This window comes from Symphodus melops (genome assembly GCF_947650265.1).
Source record: "Symphodus melops genome assembly, chromosome: 23".
Lineage (NCBI taxonomy): Eukaryota > Metazoa > Chordata > Actinopteri > Labriformes > Labridae > Symphodus > Symphodus melops.
This window is the reverse complement of record NC_136713.1, coordinates 3,852,877-3,875,959: the sequence shown is the minus strand read 5'-3', so window position 1 is coordinate 3,875,959 and position 23,083 is coordinate 3,852,877. Positions and strand designations below refer to the sequence as shown.

General features: G+C 45.4%; 3 protein-coding genes and 2 long non-coding RNA genes across 5 annotated transcripts in view; 4 read left to right on the top strand and 1 right to left on the bottom strand.

Moving 5' to 3' along the window:
• Nucleotides 1-769, top strand: part of ahr1b (aryl hydrocarbon receptor 1b) — a 28,316-nt gene extending 27,547 nt beyond the window's left edge. The window contains exon 14 of the transcript XR_013778467.1: nt 700-769. The gene's annotated coding sequence lies outside the window, so the exon portion shown is untranslated. The remainder of the gene's footprint in view (nt 1-699) is intronic.
• Nucleotides 701-7,330, top strand: LOC306819029 (uncharacterized protein). Its single transcript, XM_079336800.1, has 5 exons — nt 701-771; nt 3,168-3,259; nt 4,165-4,227; nt 5,414-5,546; nt 6,123-7,330. The coding sequence occupies exon 5, from the start codon at nt 6,145-6,147 to the stop codon at nt 7,210-7,212; it is 1,068 nt and encodes a 355-aa protein (XP_079192926.1). The 5' UTR covers nt 701-771; nt 3,168-3,259; nt 4,165-4,227; nt 5,414-5,546; nt 6,123-6,144; the 3' UTR covers nt 7,213-7,330.
• LOC306819039 lies at nt 1,373-2,443 on the bottom strand. The gene is made up of 2 exons (XR_013778472.1): nt 2,256-2,443; nt 1,373-2,225 (listed from the first exon to the last, which is right to left on the bottom strand). It is a non-coding gene; the product is annotated as an uncharacterized lncRNA (long non-coding RNA).
• Nucleotides 7,331-7,952: 622 nt separating the features above from the next.
• LOC306819045 lies at nt 7,953-9,166 on the top strand. Its single transcript, XR_013778478.1, has 3 exons — nt 7,953-8,460; nt 8,897-8,946; nt 9,000-9,166. It is a non-coding gene; the product is annotated as an uncharacterized lncRNA (long non-coding RNA).
• Nucleotides 9,167-9,255: 89 nt separating this feature from the next.
• LOC306818812 (major facilitator superfamily domain-containing protein 6-A-like) lies at nt 9,256-16,701 on the top strand (the record flags this gene model as incomplete). The annotated part of the gene is made up of 8 exons (XM_079336531.1): nt 9,256-9,358; nt 9,531-9,586; nt 10,328-11,864; nt 13,585-13,682; nt 14,352-14,513; nt 14,659-14,757; nt 14,851-15,143; nt 16,474-16,701. Exons 3-8 carry the CDS (start codon nt 10,330-10,332, stop codon nt 16,699-16,701), a joined length of 2,415 nt encoding a protein of 804 aa, XP_079192657.1. The 5' UTR covers nt 9,256-9,358; nt 9,531-9,586; nt 10,328-10,329.
• Between the last annotated feature and the right edge of the window lie 6,382 nt (nt 16,702-23,083).

Below are 23,083 nucleotides of genomic sequence, written 5' to 3'. Positions count from 1 at the left end.
CTGTGAGGGTGTGGCACAGGGAGACATGAAGAGTTTGGTCTAGTTCAGCAGAAATGTGAAATCTCGCAGTCGTTTTAAAAAATGCCAAAAAACGTTACCAAAGTAAAAACAGCCGTCAGGAAGACCAACGCATCGTAACTCATTGCAGAGAAATACGTCAATGTTTCAACTGGTAAAGTTTGTGCTCATTCTCATTCTGAAGTTTTAATGTAAGGATTTATTACTTGATCTAGATTAGATATAAATGTTCTGAATCTGTAAAATGACTGACGCTGTGGGAGGAATGAAGTGCAAAGACAAAGTGTCCTAAAGAACAGAAGATTTAAGGATGCTCAAAGTGGAAGAGTAGAAATAGAAGAAAGTGAAATCCACTCAGCAGTGAAGCTCATGTGTGATGAGGGTCGAAAAGGAGAAGCTGAATGTTGAGGGTAAATATGTCACATGCATGTCAACAAACGGACTGAAGGAACTCTGCTAACTTTGTGTTGTGATTTAGTTTGACAGGAAAACGTTTCTCTGTCTGTGACGCTTCACTGAGCACCTTCAGCAGCATGGTTTGACCTTTAACCCCTGCTTCACACACACACACATACCATCCAGCTGTGTGTGTGTGTGTGTGTGTGTGTGTGTTAGCTTCTCCTTCGTGTCAGTATGCCAAAACAGGTCTGATCGGGGCGTTTGTTTTGTCCACCCCAGCAGATGAGGCGGGTGGAGAGGTCGTCAAATCTCGATGCCAGAAGCTGAAACACAAAACTGAAGAAAACTTCATCTGTGAGTTGAACTTTCCATTTGTTACTGGTTATTCTGTGACTCGTGTTCCTGTTCAGATAACGGACTTATAACCAAAGTCTGGACAAAGTGCTGGAGCTGAGGCGGCCTTAAAGATACACAGAGGATAGAGTCTGCTGCCCCGGGCCTCTCAATCGATTCTACGCTGACAAAAGATGACATCAGGGTTAGCGGGGAATCATGGGAGTTCTCTCGTCTACCTGCTGAGTTTACAGGAGCGCGACAGACACGAGCGAACAGAAACGTCATTAAAACACATTTTTACTTCAAAGTTCAAAGGTTAATTTCTTTATTCTTTCAAATGATGGAGCGTTGAAAAGCTGTCGTCCTGACTCCGTGGCACTCTGATTTATGGAGACATTGGGATCATCAGAAAAACAGCATCTTGAAGCCAATCAGGATCCAGTATTTCTGTTGCCATGGACTCAGGAGCGTACGACCAACAGGTGAACCGGCACATGGAACATAATCCTTTAATGCAGTTTGTGTTCGTTGGACAGGATTCTTCAGCCCTCGTACTTTGTTGTGTCGACTTTGATATGATGATGTTAAATTATTCAGAGTTTTTTCGGCGTCCTGCTGCTTCTTCTTTTTTTTTTTTTTTTCAGCTCTTCCAGGAAGCTGCTGAAGCTCACAGATCTGCCTGACCTAAAAGCTCTGACATCTCAAGGGGCGATCACACACTGAGCTGCCAAAAATACTACGTTTGTGTATGTGTGTGTGTGTGTGTGTGTGTGTGTGTACTACTAGAGAGCAGAAACACAGCCTCGACCTAGATACTGAAAAAACAACAGAGGAGGCTTCAAGGAGACGAAGAGGACGAGAAAAGGAGATTGTCAGGAGGTGAAAGAGGAGGACAAGAAGGAAAAAAAAGAGAAGTTTGTCTGTAAATGAAGGGAGAGAACGGTTGAAACAGAAGTCAAGGAAGGTGTGAACAAGACGGGGAAACAAGGAGAAAAGTAAAGACATGTCAGGAGAAGAAGAGTGAAGAGAGAGAGAGTATTGTCTACAGCAGAGATAACGAAGAAGCAAAGATAAAAACAGAAATCTGTGGGAGGAGCAGAATGAAGGAAAAATAAAATGTAAAAAAAGTCTGAAAAATATTGTGAGAAAAGAAGAATGAAAAGAGAAGATGATGATGAGACAACCAAAAAAGGAGAAAGTAACGAACAAGCATGATGAAGAAATGAAACAGATAAGTGGAAGTCAAAGTGTGAATGAAAGGTGTGAAGAAGATGATGAAACGGAGGAAGGACGAGGAAGAACAGAGGAGTGTTGGTTGGTTTGGAGGTCAGGGTCTCCCTCCTGTTGGTCTGATGGATCCACACTGACAACCAGAGACCACTGGAGACCGAGTGTGTCTGCCTCACACACACACACACACACACTCACACACAGTTTCCCTGGAGGTGTTTTCTTTATCGACTGTGGTTTGTCTGGAAACACACACACACACACACACACACACACACACACACACACACACACACACACACACATAAAGGTCAGGGTGAAAGAAGAGTACTCGTCCCTCACAGGTGGCAGGTTTCCAAGTGTGAAAGGTCCCAGTAACAGTCGTAGTTCTGTCACTTAATGTGGTTGTTACAGTCGCAGGACGGCTGAGCTGCTCTGGCAGAGCGGTGCTGTCGGAGTTAAACTTATAGAATCTGCACGTGCTGGACGAGAACAATCGAGCGTAAAGACAACCCGGCTCCTAACAGGAAAGCCAAACTGTTTAAATTCCTGACATCCTTGAACACATCAGCAGAGATGGATCAGACCTCCATTTAACAAACATTTTAAAAGTTAAAATATTTTTTTGATTATACTGCAATAATGATATTTTTGGTGTCAGGTCTGAGGACCTGATTGAGGACCCCAAACAGTCTGCTCCGACTGTATTTGAACGGATGACGAGTCACAGCTGCCAGGTTGCATCCGAAGAGTGGCGTGAACAAGCGGCCATGCTGCACCGCCTCTACCCATCACACACACACTCACACACACACACACATTGACAGATACTGCGCACACTCCTTCAGAGTCACTGCACCTCTCTGTGAAGAAGCTCCATGTGCACACTGATTCTGTCAAATGTTGTTTAGTAAATAAGTTTAAATCAGTGTTTTAGATCAGAGGTGTGAGGGACACAGCTCGACTGAACCTGAAATCAAATTCAACAGATCTGAGTGTGATGTCAGGTTTCAGGCTCAGAAACACTTTCTGCTACTTTTATTGAGTCAGATCTTTTCATATGAAGTGATGTCATCTCTTTTAATCTATTAATCTCTATTAATTTATTTTAATGCTTCTCATTGATTGGATCAGTCTTTTTTTCTCAGCTCCCTTTAATTCCTGTAATATCTTCATTTTATCAGATCGGTGGCGCCCTCTGCTGGCGGCTTTGAATGTTGCACCCTGTCCGGACGGATGACGTCACTACAGCCTCACCTGCTCTCGGCCTGTTGAGGTGAGGCAAACTGATTCCTGTGGCTCCTGTCGATGATTAAAAGAACTGAAGCTGAACAATTAAAAACGACACAGACAGAATTTATAAGATGCAGTTCATGAAACAATGACGATGAAACCCTTGTTTCCTTTCTAAAACTGTTTATATATCAACATGTGTTGAAATAATCAGTGTGTTGTAGTTCATATCTTGTGCGTCAGGCTGTGCCACATGTGCCAGTCTGAGGTCAGCCTGGGTTCAGGTCCGACCTGTCGCTCCTCTCCTCTCTCCTGTTTCCGACTCTATCCCCAAAATACAAATTAAAATACAAATATATGCTTGTCTTGTGTAATTTAAGATCCGCCTCTGGCAAAGAAGATGCTCTGTATGAAGACAGAGTGTGACTTTAATGTTCCAGCTGCAGCAAAGCTAGGAGAATAATCCTCGTCCACGGGGATTAACGATTAGCATCTTCACTGAGACTGAAGCAGCTTTCATGAGCTTCACTCACAGTGAGCTTCTGTCTCCCTGTAATCCTGTGCAGGAAACACGCTGCAGTTTATTCTGTGTCTTTGTCACACAACACTCATACATTTATGATACCTTAAAGTACTGATCTCAAACTAAGTCTTCTGTTTCCAGCCTCAAGCTGTTTGTGGAGAGTCTGATGGAGAGTTTAGAGATGATCACACAAAGTGTTCAGGACAGAGGTAACTGAAGTCGTTTCCAGCTGCTGTCATTGTGCCGCTCGATTATTCAGGTCGAGTCAAAGGCCGAGCTGAAAGCTGATCTGAGCAGACACCAGATATCTGTGAGAGGAAACATGACTGCACCGTCACTGGCACTGTGTGAAGACCCTCCGGAGTCTGAAAACACTCAGCTGACCACTAACTATTCTGCACTGAAATGTGTTCTTCTTTGTCCAGTAACAGAAGAAGAAGGAAGTGTGAGCAGTGATGTGACAGTGAAGACTCTCCACACACCTTCAAGTACAGCTTGTTCATAATCCTCACATACTTTTATTTGATGTTTCATGTGAGAGATAACCGAGCGTCATAAACAAACATCTTCAAAGAAGCCAGCATGGCTTCACAGAAGTGTGAGTACAATAAAATGATCCTGAACGCACCACGTGTTTGAGGAACAATGGGACATCCTGTGTGTCCTCCCTCCAAGACTGAAGAAGTCCTGACACGTTTGACTCGGCTCTGATCTAAAAGTAGAAACTGAATCGAGGTTAAAAAACTGCGTTGGGGGCTCCTGGGCTGGCGGAGGTGGACGTGACGGCAGAGTGCTTTATCTGGGCCGGGGATTTAGACGCATTAGTGTAATCTTTCTCTCAGAGACCTCCAGGTCCCTTCATCATCTCTCCCATACTTCTCCGCTTCATCCTGCAGATCAGAATTAATAACATCACATCTGGACTTGTGTCGTCTGCGGAGAGTTGCATCTGCAGCATCAAGAGTAAAACGTGTGAAGCAAAGCAGACTGAAGTTCTGAAGTTTGTGCTTCAGGGTTTTTTATTGTATGTTAGTTCATATTAACTTTTAGTTCAATGATGCTTTTTTTATCCAACATGGTCACCAGAGATCAATCATAAGACAAATTGTCATGATTTAGTTTGTTTAGTTTTGTTTCCCTGTGTGAATGTTTCTTAGTTCAGTCTTCAGTGTTTCCAGTTTTCTTTCGTCCCTTCATGTTCTTCATGTGTCCTCCTTTGTCTCTCTGTTCCTGCCTCTGTGTGTTTCCCTCCTGTCTGATTGTCTGCCACCCAAACCAGCAGAGCGCCGTGTGCAGCTCTCATCAACTAATGAAGCAACTCAAAAATATCAACATATGCCATCAAACATTTTCCTAAAGACTTCACAGCGACAACAGATCAGGCCCTGCAAACGCTCCACTGACCTGTTGTGTGATTAGAAATAATCTATGAATAAACCTGGAGATAAACGCACCCTGTGATCTATCAAATCCGTCCAGTCCTTCTAATGCTCGCCGCTCGGTGGCCCACATCGGCTTCAATCTCTTACAGCTCCCCTCGTCACCCTGTTAACCCCCCCCCCCCCCATCTCCCACTGCCGCGCTGCCTGGTGAATAATTGACGAGCGTCCCCTCTCATCCCCCCCTCCTCTGTGTCTCTTTCCATCCCTCTGTCTTTGTGGTGTCGCTCGTCAGCCTCTTCTTCTCCGAGCTGTGACAACCCGCGCCTCCTCCCTCGCCTCCATCATGTCCTGTTTGCACCTGCGGCTGGCTGCTTGTTGACGGCCGTCACGAGGTGAAACAGACGGAAACACAGGAACAGCTGCAGGTAAGACAAAACCTCCAACACGAAACGAACAGAGAAGGCTGTGTGTGTTATCATCTTCATCTGTGAACTGCTAAAAGTAAACATTATGTTAGGGCAAAGACAAAGAGAATCAAAGGAGGTACACGTAGTTTAAATGTTCGTACTGTGTGTGTGTGTGTGTGTGTGTGTGTGTACTTCAGTGGGTCATCAGTTCAGAACATATTTGTGTAAGTTGTTCTGATATTCTGAGGACTCATCAAAAAGGAGGAGAAAAGGCAAAATAGTTTTCATATATTGACGTTTATTGTGAAGTAAACTCCCACACTGTCTCTCTCTAACTGTTGGCAACGTTTCACTGTTGATGCGCTGCCAATAAATGTATATTTTGAAAGTTGGACAGTGTGTGGGAGTTTACTTGTCCTACAAGTCTGATGAGTTTAAAATAAATGTTTTTAAATGTGTGAACTCCAGAAGGAAGTCTGGACCTGTGTGAGTCTTTAGCCGTGCATGCAGCACTTGGCACACGTCTGTCAGTTCTCTAAACACACACAAGAACGATTCTTAAATGATGTCACAGCAGCTGCTTCTTTTTTTCAGAGTTTCAGAGAGCTGTGGAACAATGAAGGAGCTTCTGTTCCTCCTGCTGCTGGTGACCGAGGCCTCTTCCAGGTTTAACAGCAGCTGGTGCAGGCCGGGCTGCGACTGTCGAGGAGATCTGAAGTTCACCATCTGCTCCAGAGCTCGCTTCACCCACCTGCCCAGCAGAGTCCCGCCCAACACTGAGCTCCTGGATCTGTCTGACAACAGCATATCCACCATCCACCGACGCTCCTTCAACAAAAACCGCAAGCTGCGAGTTCTCCTGCTGCAAAACAACAACATCAGCGTGGTGGAGGACGGCAGCTTCTCTCAGCTGGAGTTTCTGCACAAACTGGACCTGAGCTGGAACCGGATCTCCAGCCTGACGGAGGGTTTCTCCATCGGCCTGGCCCTCCTGAGGGAGCTGCAGCTGTCCCACAACCGTCTGAGCAGCCTGAACAGTCAGAGCTTCTTTCACCTGGACGGCCTGCAGAGGTTAAACCTTTCCTGTAACATCATCCACACCATCCAGGTGAGGTCCTTCTCCTCCATGAGCAGCCTGCGGCAGCTCCACCTGCAGGACAACCGGCTGACTTCTCTGAAGAGCGGGATCTTCTCCATGCTACGTTCCCTCGAAGTCCTCAACCTGGCCGGGAACCAGATCCACGAGACGGAGCTGGGCGTCTTCAAGCCACTCACCAGCATGACGTTACTCAACCTGGCCGACAACCACATGTCCACGGTTTACTTCAAAACCTTCCTGAGCATCCACACGTACAGCACCCACATCCTGCTGGAGGGGAACCCCTGGAACTGCGACTGCGACCTACAGAGAGTTTTCCGGAAGCTGCGCAGCATCCAGAGGCTTTTCCTGGACGACTACTACAACCTGACCTGCCAGGAGCCGGCCGTCCTCAAAGACTACCAGCTGATGGACGTGGACACGGAGCTGTGCCTTGCAGAGACGGTCACCGTGCTCATCATCACCGGCACCGTGCTGATAACAGTGCTGGCTGCCATGCTGATGGGCGAGAGGAAGAGGAAGAAGAAGAAGAAGAGGAAGCACTGGACACAGCAGGGAGACATGTCAGATGAGTCGGACTATTGAAACTTTTTTTCTCTTCTCTCTTTTAAGATATGTTACGTTTCACCTTCTTCATATCTTTACGCTTCACGAGACTCGAATCCTCCATGAACATCTGCACTCCTTATTTTGTATTCAGCTGCCCATTTTGACGGATTTTACAGCAGCTGAAAAAACAAACAAAATAAACTCTGTATGTGAAGGATAATTCTCCAACATCTGCTCCATGACAACAAACCCGCCGTCTTTGAAATGCAGTTGACTAGTTAAAATCCTCTACTGAAACGTTGTTTTGTATGATAGTGGGTGTTGTGCGGTTGCAGCAGCAGTTGTGTTGTCGACACTCCTGATGTGACTTCATGTTTGAAACCATTAAATGTCTAAAACTTCATTTAAACTAAATTTGGGGTGGTCGTAGTTCAGTCGGCGGCTCCAGACCAGGTACGGACTACGATATAGAAGTCTGGCAGCTGGAGAGGTGCCACACTGCCACAGAGGAGCCCATGAGCAAGGCTCTGTGAAGCAGGTCCTGCTCCCCCAGGAGGAAAAAACAACAGAAAACATCAAGTGTGTTGGTGTGAAACAGAGGCTTGCAGTGCCCTCTGCTGGTAAAGCACGCTTACTGCAACGGGAAGCATTTATGAAATTTAATTTGATGTTGTTGAAACTGTAGCTGGGTGGGGTTTGTTGTTTCCTGTGCACTGCCATGAGTGTTAGTTACACTCTGCTGCAGGTTTCTGTTAGGCTGAATGTGGAGAGAGAAGATGTTTAAACAAAGACAATAAAATCTATTTTCTTTTTAATGACACTCTGGAGACAAGTTTAAAAAAACACTTTACATGTCTGTTACATAAAATGTGCCTTGTAAAGCAGGTTTAAAAACTCCCTCACCTCATCATGTTCTCATCATCATGTGTAAATATTGCTCTAACCAGATCCGGTGAGGTAACCTCCTCATGAGTCACTTTCATATTAATCTGTGTGATTGATGTCCTTATTATAAACACTGATGTGATATTGATAACGTGTTCCCATCATGCATCTGTGCTGCTCGGCGGTGAGTTTGATGTTCATACTGATTTATTCATGTTCATGTTTGTGTTTATTCTCAGATGTTCCCATGGCAATGCGAAGCAGAGTCTGCACAGTGATGAATTACAGGAATGTCTTCATGTGCGATTAATTCATGTGTGATTGATGGAGTGTTTCTCCTTTAATTCAGAGGCTGGAGACCTTCAGGCGAGTCAAGCTGCAGCGCTGCAGGAAGGAACGGTAACAGATGCACACAAAAACAAACACAAACAAAAGACCTCAACTACCTAGAGGCTGAGAAACAGACAGAATGCTCCAGAATCATTACTGCTAATCTATTTCCATCATACATTTTAAATATCATTTCATGATTATGTTTATTAATAGGCACTGAGTTGATTCAGACACAAATCTAACCAATACAAAGAAAACAGGAATATTAAGACGTCTGGTTTAATAGTTAAAGAAACGTTAAGAACATTCAAATATGATGAAAACTGTTGAAATATCAAAGAACCTGCGGACCAGAAAGGTAAACAAGCCTCTGATGGAATAACTGAATGACAGACTGAATTCATCATTTCTATTATCAAACAAAGAGATGTGCCTGGTCCATTTCTTTATTGGCACACACTGTACAATTTCTTTATAATTCTTAATTTTTTATTTTATATAGGATGAGAGTTATTTAGAGAAGGAGGCGTGGCTGTCCTGACCTTCAGGGGGGCGCGTTGTATCTGTTTGTCAGAAGGTTACACGCCTCAACTTCCAATATGAAGACGTCCACTGATGGCCAGAATCAGAGGTCTGCTTCAGAAACCGATCTGTGATGTCACTGAGACCACGTCCATGTTTATACATTTGATTCTGATTTATTTAAGCTATTGAAGCCTTATTAACAAAAGGATTCCAGAGACACATTTTTGAGAGAGCTGGTTTTTTACACAAACCTGATTCATGTTATATGTGGACCAAAGCACAGCACAGATGTTTCATTTAGACCACAGGGGGGCTGTTTGAAAAAGTGGAACAGGGGGGAGAATATGTCCTCTTTAAAACAATAGATTTTATTTTGTAGGCGTCTCCCGGAAGTCGCACCGTCCATCGTGGCGGACTTGACGGATGTGCGTGGAGACAGGTGGGAGCTCCGGTTAGACGGGCTGCTGTTGTTCTCAGTACAAAGAAAAACGAGCCGGTGAAACTGTCTCTTCTGACTTTTAATGAAAACATGGAAACGTTTCTCTGAATCCAAACATTTTCTGTAAATTAAGAGATTCTCTTTTTAATGTGAACAATGTCCGACGGAGAAGAGAAATACAGAAGAAACTGCGCAGTCATAATTTAATGGGAGCGGTGACCTGAGCAGGTGAGCACTGTCATTACAATATAATTACCTTTTAAAAGTCCAGTTTGGTAACTGTGAATTTTAAAAAAAATGTGTTTTAAAGACTTAATTTGAGGTCACAACGTTGAGCTATTCCTAACCTGTTTTAAAGGTGAATAGTTCTCAGAATAAGCTACGCCTTTCAGGCTGATTTTGTACAGTTGTTTCCTTTAAATGTTTTATATTTGGAGAGTTTGAACGTGTTAAATAAACAGAAGCTTTATTCAAGATGCCAGTGACTTCCGCATCGGAGCTTCAGTGACGGACTGACGGTTTCCAAGCTGAGGCGTGGGGGCTCCCAGCGGCCGTCTGACACTTTGACTTGACGTCGTGTCAATAAAAAGCCAGTGTTGGTGTTGTGAGAGGTTTAAATGATGACATAGTGCTGCGGGGATATTAAACCTAGAATTGATTCAAAGACACCCTCCACAAACTGCTGAAAAGACAGTTAAAAAAGTCTGAGCTTTATTCCAACCATTACACTATTTTATCTTTATCAAACAGCTTTTGCTTTGTGTCTCCGCAGCCAAAAAGCTTTACATTTCTCCACTTTTCTACTTTTTGCAGCTCTGAAAGTTGTCTTTAAATACTTTATAATTCAATCAGTCTTAGACTCCAGTAGCTCAAACAGATGATCTGCTCCTGTATGTTTCCTGCTGAGCTACAGAGCAGACCAAGCTGCATCATTTGCTTGTTAAACGCCCTCATTTCCTTATCTTCCAGATATGGCAGCTGACGACAAGGTTGCCATCCTGACGGAAGATGAGGAGGACCAGAAGAGGAAGTACGTGTTGGCCGAGCCGTTCAACACTCTGTCGATACATCCGCAGGGAGGCGACTCTGCGGCACCGGCGCGCACCTCCGACGCGCCTGAAGAGCCGCCCTCCTCAAATCCAGACTCCATAGACTGCTGTGAGAGAATGTGCCTCCGCATCAACAGCCACCTCCTCATCTCCAAAGTCTTCTACTTCTTCTTCTACGCCGCCTACGGCTCGCTGCACCCTCTGCTGGCTGTGTATTACAAGCAGCTCGGCATGTCGCCCAGCCGCAGCGGACTGCTTGTCGGCATTCGTTACTTCATTGAGTTCTGCAGCGCGCCTTTCTGGGGGGTGGTGGCAGACCGCTTCAAGAAAGGGAAGGCGGTGCTGCTGTTTTCGGTCTTCTGCTGGTTGGTCTTCAACTGTGGCATCGGCTTCGTCAAACCAGCCGAGATGAAGTGCGAGGAGAAAGGTGCTTTGGCGACCACATTGGAACCCGTGATGATGACGACCCCTCTTCTTCCTAACATCACTCAGTCGAGCAACTCCACCAACCGCACGAGAAGTCGCCGGAGCTTTTTTGACCTCCCTGGACTCCTGGACTATTTCAGTGCTCCACTCAGGCACGTCCGAAGTGTGGATGACAACGCCACCACCACCGCCACCGCCCCGCCTACTCCCGTCACACATGTTAACCCAACTAAGACAACACCAAACAACACCACCATGGACACCACCACGACAACAACCACCAAGCCACCTGCTCCGACCAAAGCCAAGGAATACCAGATCGTCTACAACAAAGATCAGGTGGAGACGATCTTCCTGCTCATCCTGCTCGTCATCATCGTGGGGGAGTTCTTCAGCGCGCCTGCCGTCACCATCGTGGACACGGTCACCCTGCACTACCTCGGCAAAGCCCGGGACCGTTACGGCCTGCAGAGGATGTGGGGCTCGCTTGGTTGGGGTCTGGCCATGCTGTCCGTGGGGATCTGGATCGACCACACGCACATCACAGTATTGATCGACGGCGTGGGCTGCGTTGTCCCAGACTTCCGTCTCCACAACTACCAAATTGCCTTCATCGTGTTTGGCGTGTTGATGGGCGTGGCATTCATCGTCGCCACACAGTTTTACTTTGAAAAGGGTGCAGACTACATACATGAGCTTCCTGAGGGAGTGGTGGCAGAGGCGGACATCCCGCCAAGAGCTTTACCTGAGTCCAGCTCCACGGACCAGACTCCCAGCCCCCAGGCGCCTCAGGAGTTCCACTACAGCGATCTCCTGAAGCTCCTGTGCAGCGTGCGCTACAGCTCCGTCCTCTTCGTCGCCTGGTTCATGGGCTTCGGCTACGGCTTTGTCTTCACCTTCCTGTACTGGCACTTGGAGGACTTGAAAGGGACCACCACCCTGTTCGGGGTCTGCTCGGTCCTGAGCCACGTCTCAGAACTCGCTGCCTACTTCACCAGTCACAAGTTCATCGAGCTGGTCGGACATGTCAGGTAAGATATGGAAACTTTAATCCTGGTTTAAATCACATGAAAGAGTTCTTATAGAAATGTTTGAACAAGTGTTTAACTCATGAACTTCTTCAAGCCTTAAACCGAGCTGTTGAATCCGTCCTGCTCTCTGCAGCCGCAGGAGGAGTGACTGTCTGAGACAATGGTGTCATTGATGATCAGGGCTTCAGTCAGAGTCGAGACTATCGGACCTCACAGGCAGCGAGGACATTTGAGATCACAGTGTTAGATTTCAGAGCGAGGCCTCCAGGCTGCAGCTCTGTACCTGCTCAGCAAACACTGAAACACCTGTAGACAGAGGAAACATCCTGTGAGCGAGTGTCTGTGGCTTTCAGCCGCAGTGTTGTTTAATTATGAGCATCTGGCAACATGCTCCTCCTCTTTTTGTCTTCACATGAAGCAGTGATATTTAATTCAACCTGTGTCCTCGACGTTTCCTTCTTCCGAAAGATTCAAAGGTTGCTGACGTTTATTTTTTTAGATGTTCCTGTTCTGTCACCTCTTTGCTCTCTCCAGGACAAACAAACGGATCTGACACACCCTGAAAGTGTTCATGAGTTGATCAGCAGACATCAGCAGGATCACACTCAGTGTTTGTTCATGGAGAGAACGTTTACTGAGCACACACTCTCAGGGCGCGTGACAGCCGAGGCTCGCTCTCTGGACAAACAGGAATCATTTTAAATCCACAGCAGCTTAGTGTAATAATGTGAGCATTTAACATGATCAATTATTGATGACTCAGCTCCTTTTAACTGCACTAACAAGTTTGCTTACACAAACAAAAGAAAAAACTGTTAGCTACCAGCTGTTAGCATCAAGATGATGCTATTAGCAGGAGGCTGGAAACTGCAAACTTTAGCACGCTGTCTAAATTGCACAAATGTTTGAATTGTTGTCAGAATATTAATGCAGTTTATTAAAGGCATGTGTGTGTTGATACAGTGTTGTGTTTGGTCTCATGGTTGCCAAGTGTCGATATTTTAAATCTATTAATAGCTAATGTGCTTCTTTAGTTATGGGGTTGCACACTTTATTGCCTTTTTAAAGAACTGATGTTCAAGTTCGTTCACACTGAAACAGCATCAGTTGAGATTGTGAGCTTCATGCAGCGTTTCACGTCCTTAAAGACCTCCTGCTGTCTGTGCCCTTACAAAAACATCTGCTCTGTTCTAAACAAACAGAAGGAAACCATGCACCTGTTGGGGACTATTTTCTGCGGCGGATGAAGTGTGAAGCTTCTAAAAGCTTTAAAGCGGCAGCAGGTGACGTTTCCGAAGCTTTCAGGGTGAACAGAGGACGCGTGCAGGCGGAGGTGACTTATCAGCGTTCCTCTCATCGACGTTATAAAGAGACGCGAGATGGGTCAGACTTTCCAGTAAAACAGGAAGTGTGACTTCAGCAACGCTTCACATCCTCTCACACAGCATGAGATCGTCCTGCTGATATGGAAACGCTCTCTGTGTCTGACTTTATATTTCATATATTTATATTTCTGTTTCATTTTTATCCTTCTTCGATGATGTATTGATCTGTCAGGGCATATACATGTTACACTTTCTTCTGATAAAACAGGCTATAATAATAATACTAAATCATAATAATTTATACTCTGCTGTTAAGACTGAACATTTGGTTCCTTTTTTTTATTATTATTTTTTTTATAAATTCTGACGCTTTCGTGCTCCTTGTTTTCTCTCAGGGTTCTTTACATCGGCCTGGCCTGCAACACAGCTCGCTACCTGTACATCTCCTACCTGGAGAACGCCTGGATCGTCCTGCCCATGGAGGTCCTTCAAGGTAGCGTTTCTCCACCTCTCTGTGTCTGGAGGGTTTAGGACCCGGGGGACAGCGCAGGAAGCACGCCGTGTTTGTCTAACAGGACGCTTATCAGGCGGAGGCCTTTTCCTCCTGATAGGCTGCAGGACTGATGAAGCTTTAGAAGTACTCAGATGAACTTTGTGCCTCTGCAGGACGCGTGTTAATCAGAGCAACCGAGCTGCAGTATGAGCACACACACACACACACACACACACAGCACGTTGGCATCGTCCATTCAATGAGCTGATAAAACGTGATTGATCTTCCTTTCTTACAAAGTATATGCAGGACTGAACTGCACTTCTTCTTCCACTGATTAGAGGATGAATCAGACTTATGACAGAGAAAGTGAAAGCGGTTTATAATAACAAGTAAAGAAAGGAAGGAGAGCTCTGAGAATCTGGTTTGTTTTGTTTGAGAAGTTCACCCTGAGGAAACGCCGATGCCTCACAGAGTGAAAACCACTTCAATGTTTCCACAACTGTTTCGACAAAAGGTCCCAAACTGAGAGTGTGCCACAGGTGGGACAAGTGATGAGATGCAGGACGGATTTCTGTTTGTATTCCTTGTGCAAAAACCCTCCTTGATAGCCAATGATGATTTGATCAGGGAGTAGTTCCTCCAGCTGACCTTTTGTCTGTCCCCCAGGTGTGACGCACGCCTCAGTTTGGGCAGCCTGTATCTCCTACCTGAGTGCTGCGGTTCCTCCTGCTCTGAGGACGTCGGCACAGGGGATCCTGCAGGGCCTTCACCTCGGCCTGGGCCGAGGCTGCGGAGCCATGGTGGGAGGAGTCTTCGTCAACTACTTAGGTAAGACGGGAGGAGGCTGCTTTTTTCTAGTACGGAGGCTATAGTCCTCCAAGCTGGCGACCCAGCTTCTCTCTCTCTCTCTCTCGCCTTTAAAAGATGTGGCGACTTTGAGTTTTCCTGCTGATGACTTCTGTGTTTTTTCCAGGCGCTGCCGCCACCTTCAGAGGAATCGGCATGGCGTCCCTCGTCATCCTCCTCATCTTCTCCTTCATCCAATGTCTGACTGGAGAGCCGGAGGGCGAAGGTGGGAAACACAGCGTATCATCCAAACTCACACTTTCTCTTTTGTCCACTTATCAGGCGTGTTTTATACCTCTTGTTTCTTCTCTTTCCTCAGAGGACAAAATGTTGGCGGAGAACATCCCTGTTCCATCCAGCCCGGTTCCCATCGCCACCATCGACCTGGTGCAGAACCAGAACGACACAGGTAGCCCCGCCCCGACTCGTCAGGCCGCCGTGCAACCCGTCTTAAAGACCAAACACCAGGAGGAGCAGGAGGACGTGAGCAGGCCGGCCTGGGTGCTCTCCGGCGCCCCCTGGGTCACCATCGCCTTCGCCATCTTCCAAATCAGAGAGATGATGAACTTGAAGAAGGGCAGCGGACCGCCACCAGAAGCTCACCCGCTGCAGGTACACCAGAACTTAACGAGGAAGAGGCAGAGATGAGACGAAGGTTTGACCATGAGAGGGGGTTTCACGACTGTTGTTGCCATAGTAACAAAAAAGGTCTTAGACACTCGATCTTGGCTGATTAGAAAGAAATGCTAACTGTCCAAACAACGACAGTTTGCAGCTCATTGCTTTCAATGTTGGATTTATTTCTCTTCTCTCCTCTCTTATGATATTTTCATGTTTTCAGTAATCCATCATAATTCTCTTCTAACTGGGTCTGTCTCACCTGCATCTCCAGTGTGAGTGTGAAAGTCAAAATTAACTTTACTCACGACGTCATTTACCTCAAAAATGTGATTCAAAAATGTACGGCAGTTGGTCGTCTCAACCAGAAGGTCGAGGGTTCGATCCCCGGCTCGTGCAGCTACATGTCCGATGAGACCCTGGGCAACACACAGACTTGCTCCCGCTGCTTCTGTGGCGGTGTGTGAATGGATGACTTACTTCTGAATGTGGAGGTGTGACCTGCGGCGTTAAAGCGCTTTGAGTCGTCTAAAAATGAACAATCACTAAAAAAAGACCAAACAAAGTATAGAAGTATCAAATGAAAGCTTTAATCGTATTGGTTCATCCTGAGGGCTGAACTCGACGCCTAACTAACTCTGATGTCTAATAATAATAATAATAATAATGATGATGATGTGTTTGACTCTCACTAACCTGAACTTTCCGTCACTTCCTCCTCTAACCTGCCGCCCACACGCACACACGCTAAAGAAAGGTGAGATGTTTGTGTGTGCTGATGGAAAACTACCCTGTGTGTGTGTGGGGGTTTCCTTTGTTTGTGTGTGTGTGTTCATGCATGTGGTGACTCATCTATACCTGTGTGTGTGTGTGTGTGTGTGTGTGGGGTATGTGGGCGTGTTCATGCATGCATATGTGTCTGTGTGCTTTGCGACCTTCCCACGCCTTTTTTTTCCTGACGTCATTTGGACTGCACGGCGTGCCTGTATGAAATACCGCCATGCTGAGGTCACCCCGCCACCCCCTCCCCTCCCTCTGGCGGCCATGTTGACGAAGTGCTGAGGATTTCAGATGAAGATGGTCGAGGTGTAGGCAGAGTAGTGCAGACATCAGGGAAGTTTTTTTTAAAATCTAAGTCAGTTTTGTTTTTGTATGAAGAGTTTGCCACCGGGCTAGCTAGAACATGCTAACACGTTAGCTTAAAGATCCTTGATGTAGATTCAGTTTAAGCTCTTAGCCACAAAGCAGGAGGTAGCTCTTGGTGTTTAATGCAGGTTTGTAGATCTCACAGCCCTTATTATTGTTTGTTTGATTTGGTTGCCAGGTACCTGAGGAGCGGGCGGATTCCAACGCCCTGCCGACATCACCCAGAAACCCCAGCGATGACTGCACAGATCCTCCACCCACCTCAGAATCTCCCACACCACCAAACAACACGGCACCAGCACCGCCCTCAGACTCTGACGGACACAAAGACCAAACAAAGCCGTCGTCAGACGGAGGAGGGCCTCGAGAAAACCCGGCGTTCACAGCAGAAAAACACTCAGAGTGACTGTTTGACCTATGAACTGCTGAAATCACACTCACTGCAGAGACATCCATCAGAGCAAGTCTTAAAACCTGACCAGTGTCTGATCTCTGAGAGCACGCTAACTGGTTTGTAAAGACTAAGAACTGCTGAATGGATGTTTGGTCTGAACATTCGGATGAACCTGGAGGAGTGTGAGGTGGCGAGCACTGTATTTCCTTCCCTTTACCGGTGAAGTGTGAAGGACGTCTGAAACCATGTGCCTCTTGTTAACTTATTCACTTCATTAACTTTAAAACAGTTTTGCAAACTGACAAAAACGGGGATTTTATTTAGCGCTTTGACTCCATGACATGTAGGGCTTTTTTTTAAAGGGACGGCTGCTGTGACACATGAAAACACTTTAGAAGAATTAGGAACGTTTGAGGGATGTTTGAAGGACCCAGAGCTTTTTGCAGCACAGCTAAAAAGGGCGAGAAGTGTGAAGTTTGAAATGTCTGGTAGCTTTGATCTGCTCGGACACAATGAGCGACTTGAATCGACTCAGCTGAGCTGAACGATGGCACTTCAATCCACTGCTGTGGACTCACTTAACAGATGTGTCAGCTTAATATTATTTTCTTAAACAAGTTGACAGGCAGGTCCCTCGGAGGGGGCTGGATCCAAAGACACAAACACGTAGAGAAAAGCAAACAAGATCCACGTCGAGGAGCTCCCGTTAGAAGGATTAATGTATCAGTGATGTCACACGTATCAGGCGCCTCTCCTTCTTGGTGTGTCGGTCTCGTTGGCTTTTCTTTGCTCATAGACATTTACACTTTACGCTTTGCCACAATGGCAGATCTTTAATCTTTAATCTGTAAAAATCAAACAATATTGATTCCTGTTTGGATCCCAAAGCCTGGAGAAAGAAGGGACTGGACACCTGCTGGTTAAGAAAGGTTGTGTTGAGATATTCTTGTAAATGTTACTTTAAATATGAAGTATTTAAAACATGGAGGTTCGCCCACCTTGTCGTCACTCGTACTGTAAAACTGGTGATCTGTGCGTGTGACCAAAGTGCCTCTTTGAAACGTTTTCTCCGACTTGATTTCATGCTACATCCTTTTCTCTCCTCCTACATTAACGCAGACTGAGGCTCCTTTTTAAAGCCTGATTCCAATATTTTTGTATTGAAGCTGCCAATAATCCTCTCGCTATATTTACTCATCTCTTCATGCCAAACAATTCCCAGTATTCAGTGTTTTTATTTGTGTCCTCTGGGTGGAAAAATCCCTCGGAAATAGAAATAGATGAAGAAATTCTGTTTACAGGAAATTAAATTGGAGAAAGTGTAAACAAAAATGAAATGCTTCTGGTTTTCAGCCTGTTCTTCTTTCCTCTGTAAAATCAACATCATCCCTTTAACACAGTATTTTACACTTCAATATCTGAGTCCTTGTAGATATGTTATTAAAATGACTGATTCAGATTCTATTTGTTATTCTTCTTAAACCTGGACGTCTCCGAGTGTTGGAGTTCTCCAAATCACAACGGACCACACAGCTTTTTTCCATCTTTACCGGGATCAGAAAACTCCCAACAAATAACCTTAAGTTTGATTCTTAAGCCCTGTCCTGGTCTTGTCTTAGTCTCACCCTACCCTGGTCTTGGTCTTGTTCTTGTCTCGCTCCCACCCTACCCTGGTCTTGGTCTTGGTCTTGTCTCGCTCCCAGCCTACCCTGGTCTTGGTCTTGGTCTTGTCTCGCTCCCACCCTACCCTGGTCTTGGTCTTGTTCTTGTCTCGCTCCCACCCTACCCTGGTCTTGGTCTTGGTCTTGTCTCGCTCCCACCCTACCCTGGTCTTGGTCTTTGTCTTGGTCTTGTTCTTGTCTCGCTCCCACCCTGTCCTGGTCTTGGTCTTGGTCTTGGTCTTGTTCTTGTCTGGCTGCCACCCTGTCCTGGTCTTGGTCTTCTATTTAAATGCCCCCTGAGGTGAACCCTGTGGTGGTCTACGACACTAACTTGACTTATTTAGATGATTTTGCTTCTTTCACTTCAGGGCAGCTCTGAAATCTTTCATATTAACGGTGTTTTTTGAATGTTATCTGAAATGCTGATTTGTGATGTCACTTCAGCAGTAAATAAAAATAGGAGAGTTAAAGTCTATAGTTGAATGTACCTGATTAACTTCAAGTTCATTAAAGCGCAGGGTTTACAGTCTGCATGCAGAAAGTTTGACAGACGGCTGTTGTGTGTAAAATCAGCCACTTGATGGCAGTAGCGCTCTGAGTGTGTAGTCAGTTTTCTGGAGTCTTAAATGGACTGAAGCGGTGTGTGTGAATGTGTGAGGAGGGTTATTGAGGTCGTGGTGCGCCTGCTACTGATGGGTGTGTGTGGGAGGACAGTAATAGGCTTCCTCAAAAACTAGACTATGTGCTGTCATAAAAAAAATAAAATCCAAAGTGTCTTGGCACAGTCAGCCTGTCTGATCTGCGTGGAGAAATCTCAGCAGCCCCTTGTTGTTGTTTTGTCCTGCGTGGTTCGTTAATAATGAGCGCTATAATCATGTTTTCATGAGCTGCACCTTTACATTTAAATGACTCTGAGGGTCGAGGTGAGACGGAGCTGACGATCACTGCAGCATCTGACCAATGACTAAAGTAAACCTCATTTCCTCATTTCTGTGAGTTGCTTGTGGGCACTCGGGTAGGACACATGGGAGGTCAGTTGCTTTAAACTTTAGCTGTGACCGTGCGTTCTTGATGATAAAATACAGAGAATGTTTTTCTCTTCTATTTTGAGCAGAATCAGAAGATTGTGAGGGTTTGATGCAAACGAAGGCCTTTAGGTTCATTTGCTGGAGCATCTTTTCTAATTATCTCATTTATCTTGAAGTTATTTTTCCCACATCCACCAGAAGTGATGTCTTCTTCATGCAAGTTTTAAAAATGTCACTACGTCTCTGCTTTTAGTTTATTTTTGTGATCGTCCGCTGTATTTTGAAAGAAAGAAACAGAGCTCTGTCTAACTTGCAAAAAAACGATGGCACATAAATGTGTATCATGCAGACTACAGTATGTGCAGAATCTTTTTTGTCATATAATATTACATTATCAATATTCAAAACTTATCTCACACCTGAGCCTCAACATGAAAAGCTCTTTTATGATTTACTAAATCACGTAATCAATAACAATAGAGTCCATTTCATCAACACTAGCCGTAAACATCAACATAGAGAAGCTGAAATGTAAAACCAATCAGTCGCTCCCAGCAAACTGCTGCCCAGATACAACCTGCAGCTATTTTTAGTTTCTTTTCTCCTCACTGTGCCGTGATGGAGAGCCGAGCCAGACGCCCTGAGGAGGCGACTTGGCAGGATCTGATGAGTCAAGGTGATGACGGCTCCTCATGTCCCCCCTGAATCTCTGGAAGGATCCGGATCAGGACCTTTATGAGCCAATACGAGGTGTTCACATTAACCTGAGACACCCTGAGGAGCGGAGTAGAGCGAGTTTTAAAAAAACAAACAAACCCCAAAACAATCCAGTTTTGTGCTTGACACATCAGTGCATTGCTCAAGAGCACCTCAGCAATGCTCAGGCAGTGAACTGGCACCTCTCCAGTTACCGGACCAATTTCTAGGCTTGGTTGTACCTGGACTTGAACCGGCAACCGTTTAGCTTCCATCTAAGTCCCTTCAGACTGAGCTACGACCACTCAGTTAATGATGTTCAATGTAAACTAATGTGTATGTTAAATCTTCTTCATCGTGTCGTTAACCCTTTACAGCCTGTGTCAGACCCCCACACGACCATGTTGTTTAGTTCTGACTGTCGAGGCTTCAGTTGAAACAGAAACCTGCGAGCAGAACTGCAGGAGAGCACCGAGCTAACTGACTAAACTGTGAGGTGTAACACAGCAGCAGCAGCAGAGCGGGTGACGGGTTAAAGATGAGCCTGACTCGCTTTCAAACCCCCCCCCCCCCCCCCCCCCCCCCCCCCCCCCAGACAACCTGGCTGAGACCTCCTGCACTGCATCAATCAGGACCCCCTGAGTCAAGTCTGAGTCAGACTGAAGACCACGGCGAGTCATGTTATTGGCAGGATGTTTCACACTGAATGGCTCCTTGCCTCTTGCTCTCTTTTATGGATTGAGGAATAATTTGAGCAGAAAAAGGCTGATTTAAAACACTCTGCTGAGGCTGCAGGTCACAACCAAACGTGCTAAAGTCCTTTATGGACAAGATGCAGCGGGTTCTGTGAACGACTCGACAGAAAACTGGGTTTACATAAAGAGCTTAAATAAAGATTACTAAACACAGATTGTAATTACAATGGCAGATAATCATTTCCTTCCTCAGCGGGAGAAAAGCTTTTATGTATCACAAGCACCTGATATTTCCTCCATGTCACTTTAAATCCTTAATCCTGGGACTCAGGGAACCATCCTTTTTTAACCTCTCCATCATTTCCGTCCATGATAAGACTGCTGCTTTAAATGATTTGTCTTTTTTTTGTTTTGGTCTTACAGTAGCGTTAACAGTGTCAGTGTGCAGAGTAAAGCCCTGCAGTGTGAAGTGGGTGCAGCCAGCTCAGACATATAGGAGCAGACAGCTGTCATGGCCGGTCTGCCATCACCCCACTGGCTGCATTCATGCAGCCTGTGAGTCTTTCTCCACAGGAACGTGAGGAAGCTCTAATGCTACCTGCCAGCTAACAACACACTCCTGCTTACGTATCATTGAACATTGACCCACATTGAATGACTTAATTAATCATTTTGATATCTGATACAGAGCAGGGAGGAAGACGGCCATACTTCAGGAGTCAAGCGTTCATCGTCTCTATGACCAGTGTGGTTCCACTGGGATCAATGGAGGGGAGGTGTTCAGGTAATTAACCTGCATGTGTCACTCTAAATCCTTAATCCTGGGACTCCTCAGGGAACCATCCCGGGTCCCCCTGTGTTTTGTTTTTTAAATAAAAAAAACCTTAACCCTTACCTTGGGGTCTTATACGTTTCCCAGCGTGAAACCATAAAAAATGTGTTTTAAAACATCTTAAGCACATTACAGGCGTGTTACACACCATTCTGTTTGTATAATCACATTTGGATAACGACATGCATCATTATCAAAGGAGGAAATTAACATTTTCATCCACCGGTCACAATGCTTTGTGCCTTCAAAATATTTGCCAGAGCGTCTCAGTGTCTCAGCAGCCAAATGTGATTTGAAAACAGCAGAAAGATTGAGAGCAGAATGGGAGGTGACTCGTCTTACAGCCGTGTGGAGCTTCAGGCTGCTGCACAGATTAGAGATTTCACACCGTGTAGTTTTACTTTTATTGATTGCCGTCAACTGATCTGGAGGAAGGATTAGAGATAAACATAAATATCAATAAAGAAGACATTCCTGTTTGAGTCACTCATCAGTGCGCAGCTTCTGTCGTGTATTGTAGCATCATGATGGAGATGAGAGAGCTTATAATGGACATGCATTATTTATGATTAAAAATCAATGAGAGCAGACTGACTCTAAGCTGCGGTGTAGGTCTATGATGTGCTTAATGATGGATTATGATGATAATTACCATGAGATGAGACAGCAGAGGATACAGTGAAGTGTCACTGACCGGACTAATTACTGCAAAAATCCTTTTTTCATCAGGAGCCGCCGACAGATGCTGCTGTCAATGCAGAGTGCATCTGTGGAAACTGTTCAAAGTATGAACAACAAATCTTTATGTAATCCTCCACTGCTGATATTTATAATGAGCTGCTTGTATATAACGTTTAGGATACGTCCAGTGTTGGAGTTTTAGTTTGAAGAATGCAAAGAAATCCTCAAATATCCTTTACAAGTCAAAAAAACTTCATCATGATCACTTTGTGTCGTTTTGTTGTCTTCAGTCTGCAGATGAGATCTTTCAGCTGGATGAAAAAACTCCACATCATGAACACAAACATGAGAGAGAAACAAGTGAAGATTGATGAAAATATCATGTTTTCTATTTTTTAGTTTCCAGGCCCAGAAGTTACCAAAACTCCCTCAAAACATAAAAACCTACGCCATAAAAAACTCCAGGTTGTCTCGTCCCCCCTCAGCAGCTGATAAGCAGCCCTGACGTGATGTGTATCATGAAGTGTAAGAGATGTGTGCTGACCTTTCCCCCCCTCTCCAGGCTAACACCTCCACACCGGGCCCACAGCAGCAGCCGCCTGCTTTGACTTCAAAGGAGGCAGACTGGCGTGATACCAGAGTCGTACTCCAGTGCTCTACACAAACTTTAACTTCAGCGCTGCCTTGTTATTCCACTGTTGTGTCACGCAGCGCTGCTTATTAATGGAAGCTGTTTGTGTTGGGAGATGCATCGTGGTGTGATGTAGCAGCCGTTTAGCTTACAAGTATTCATCACAGTGA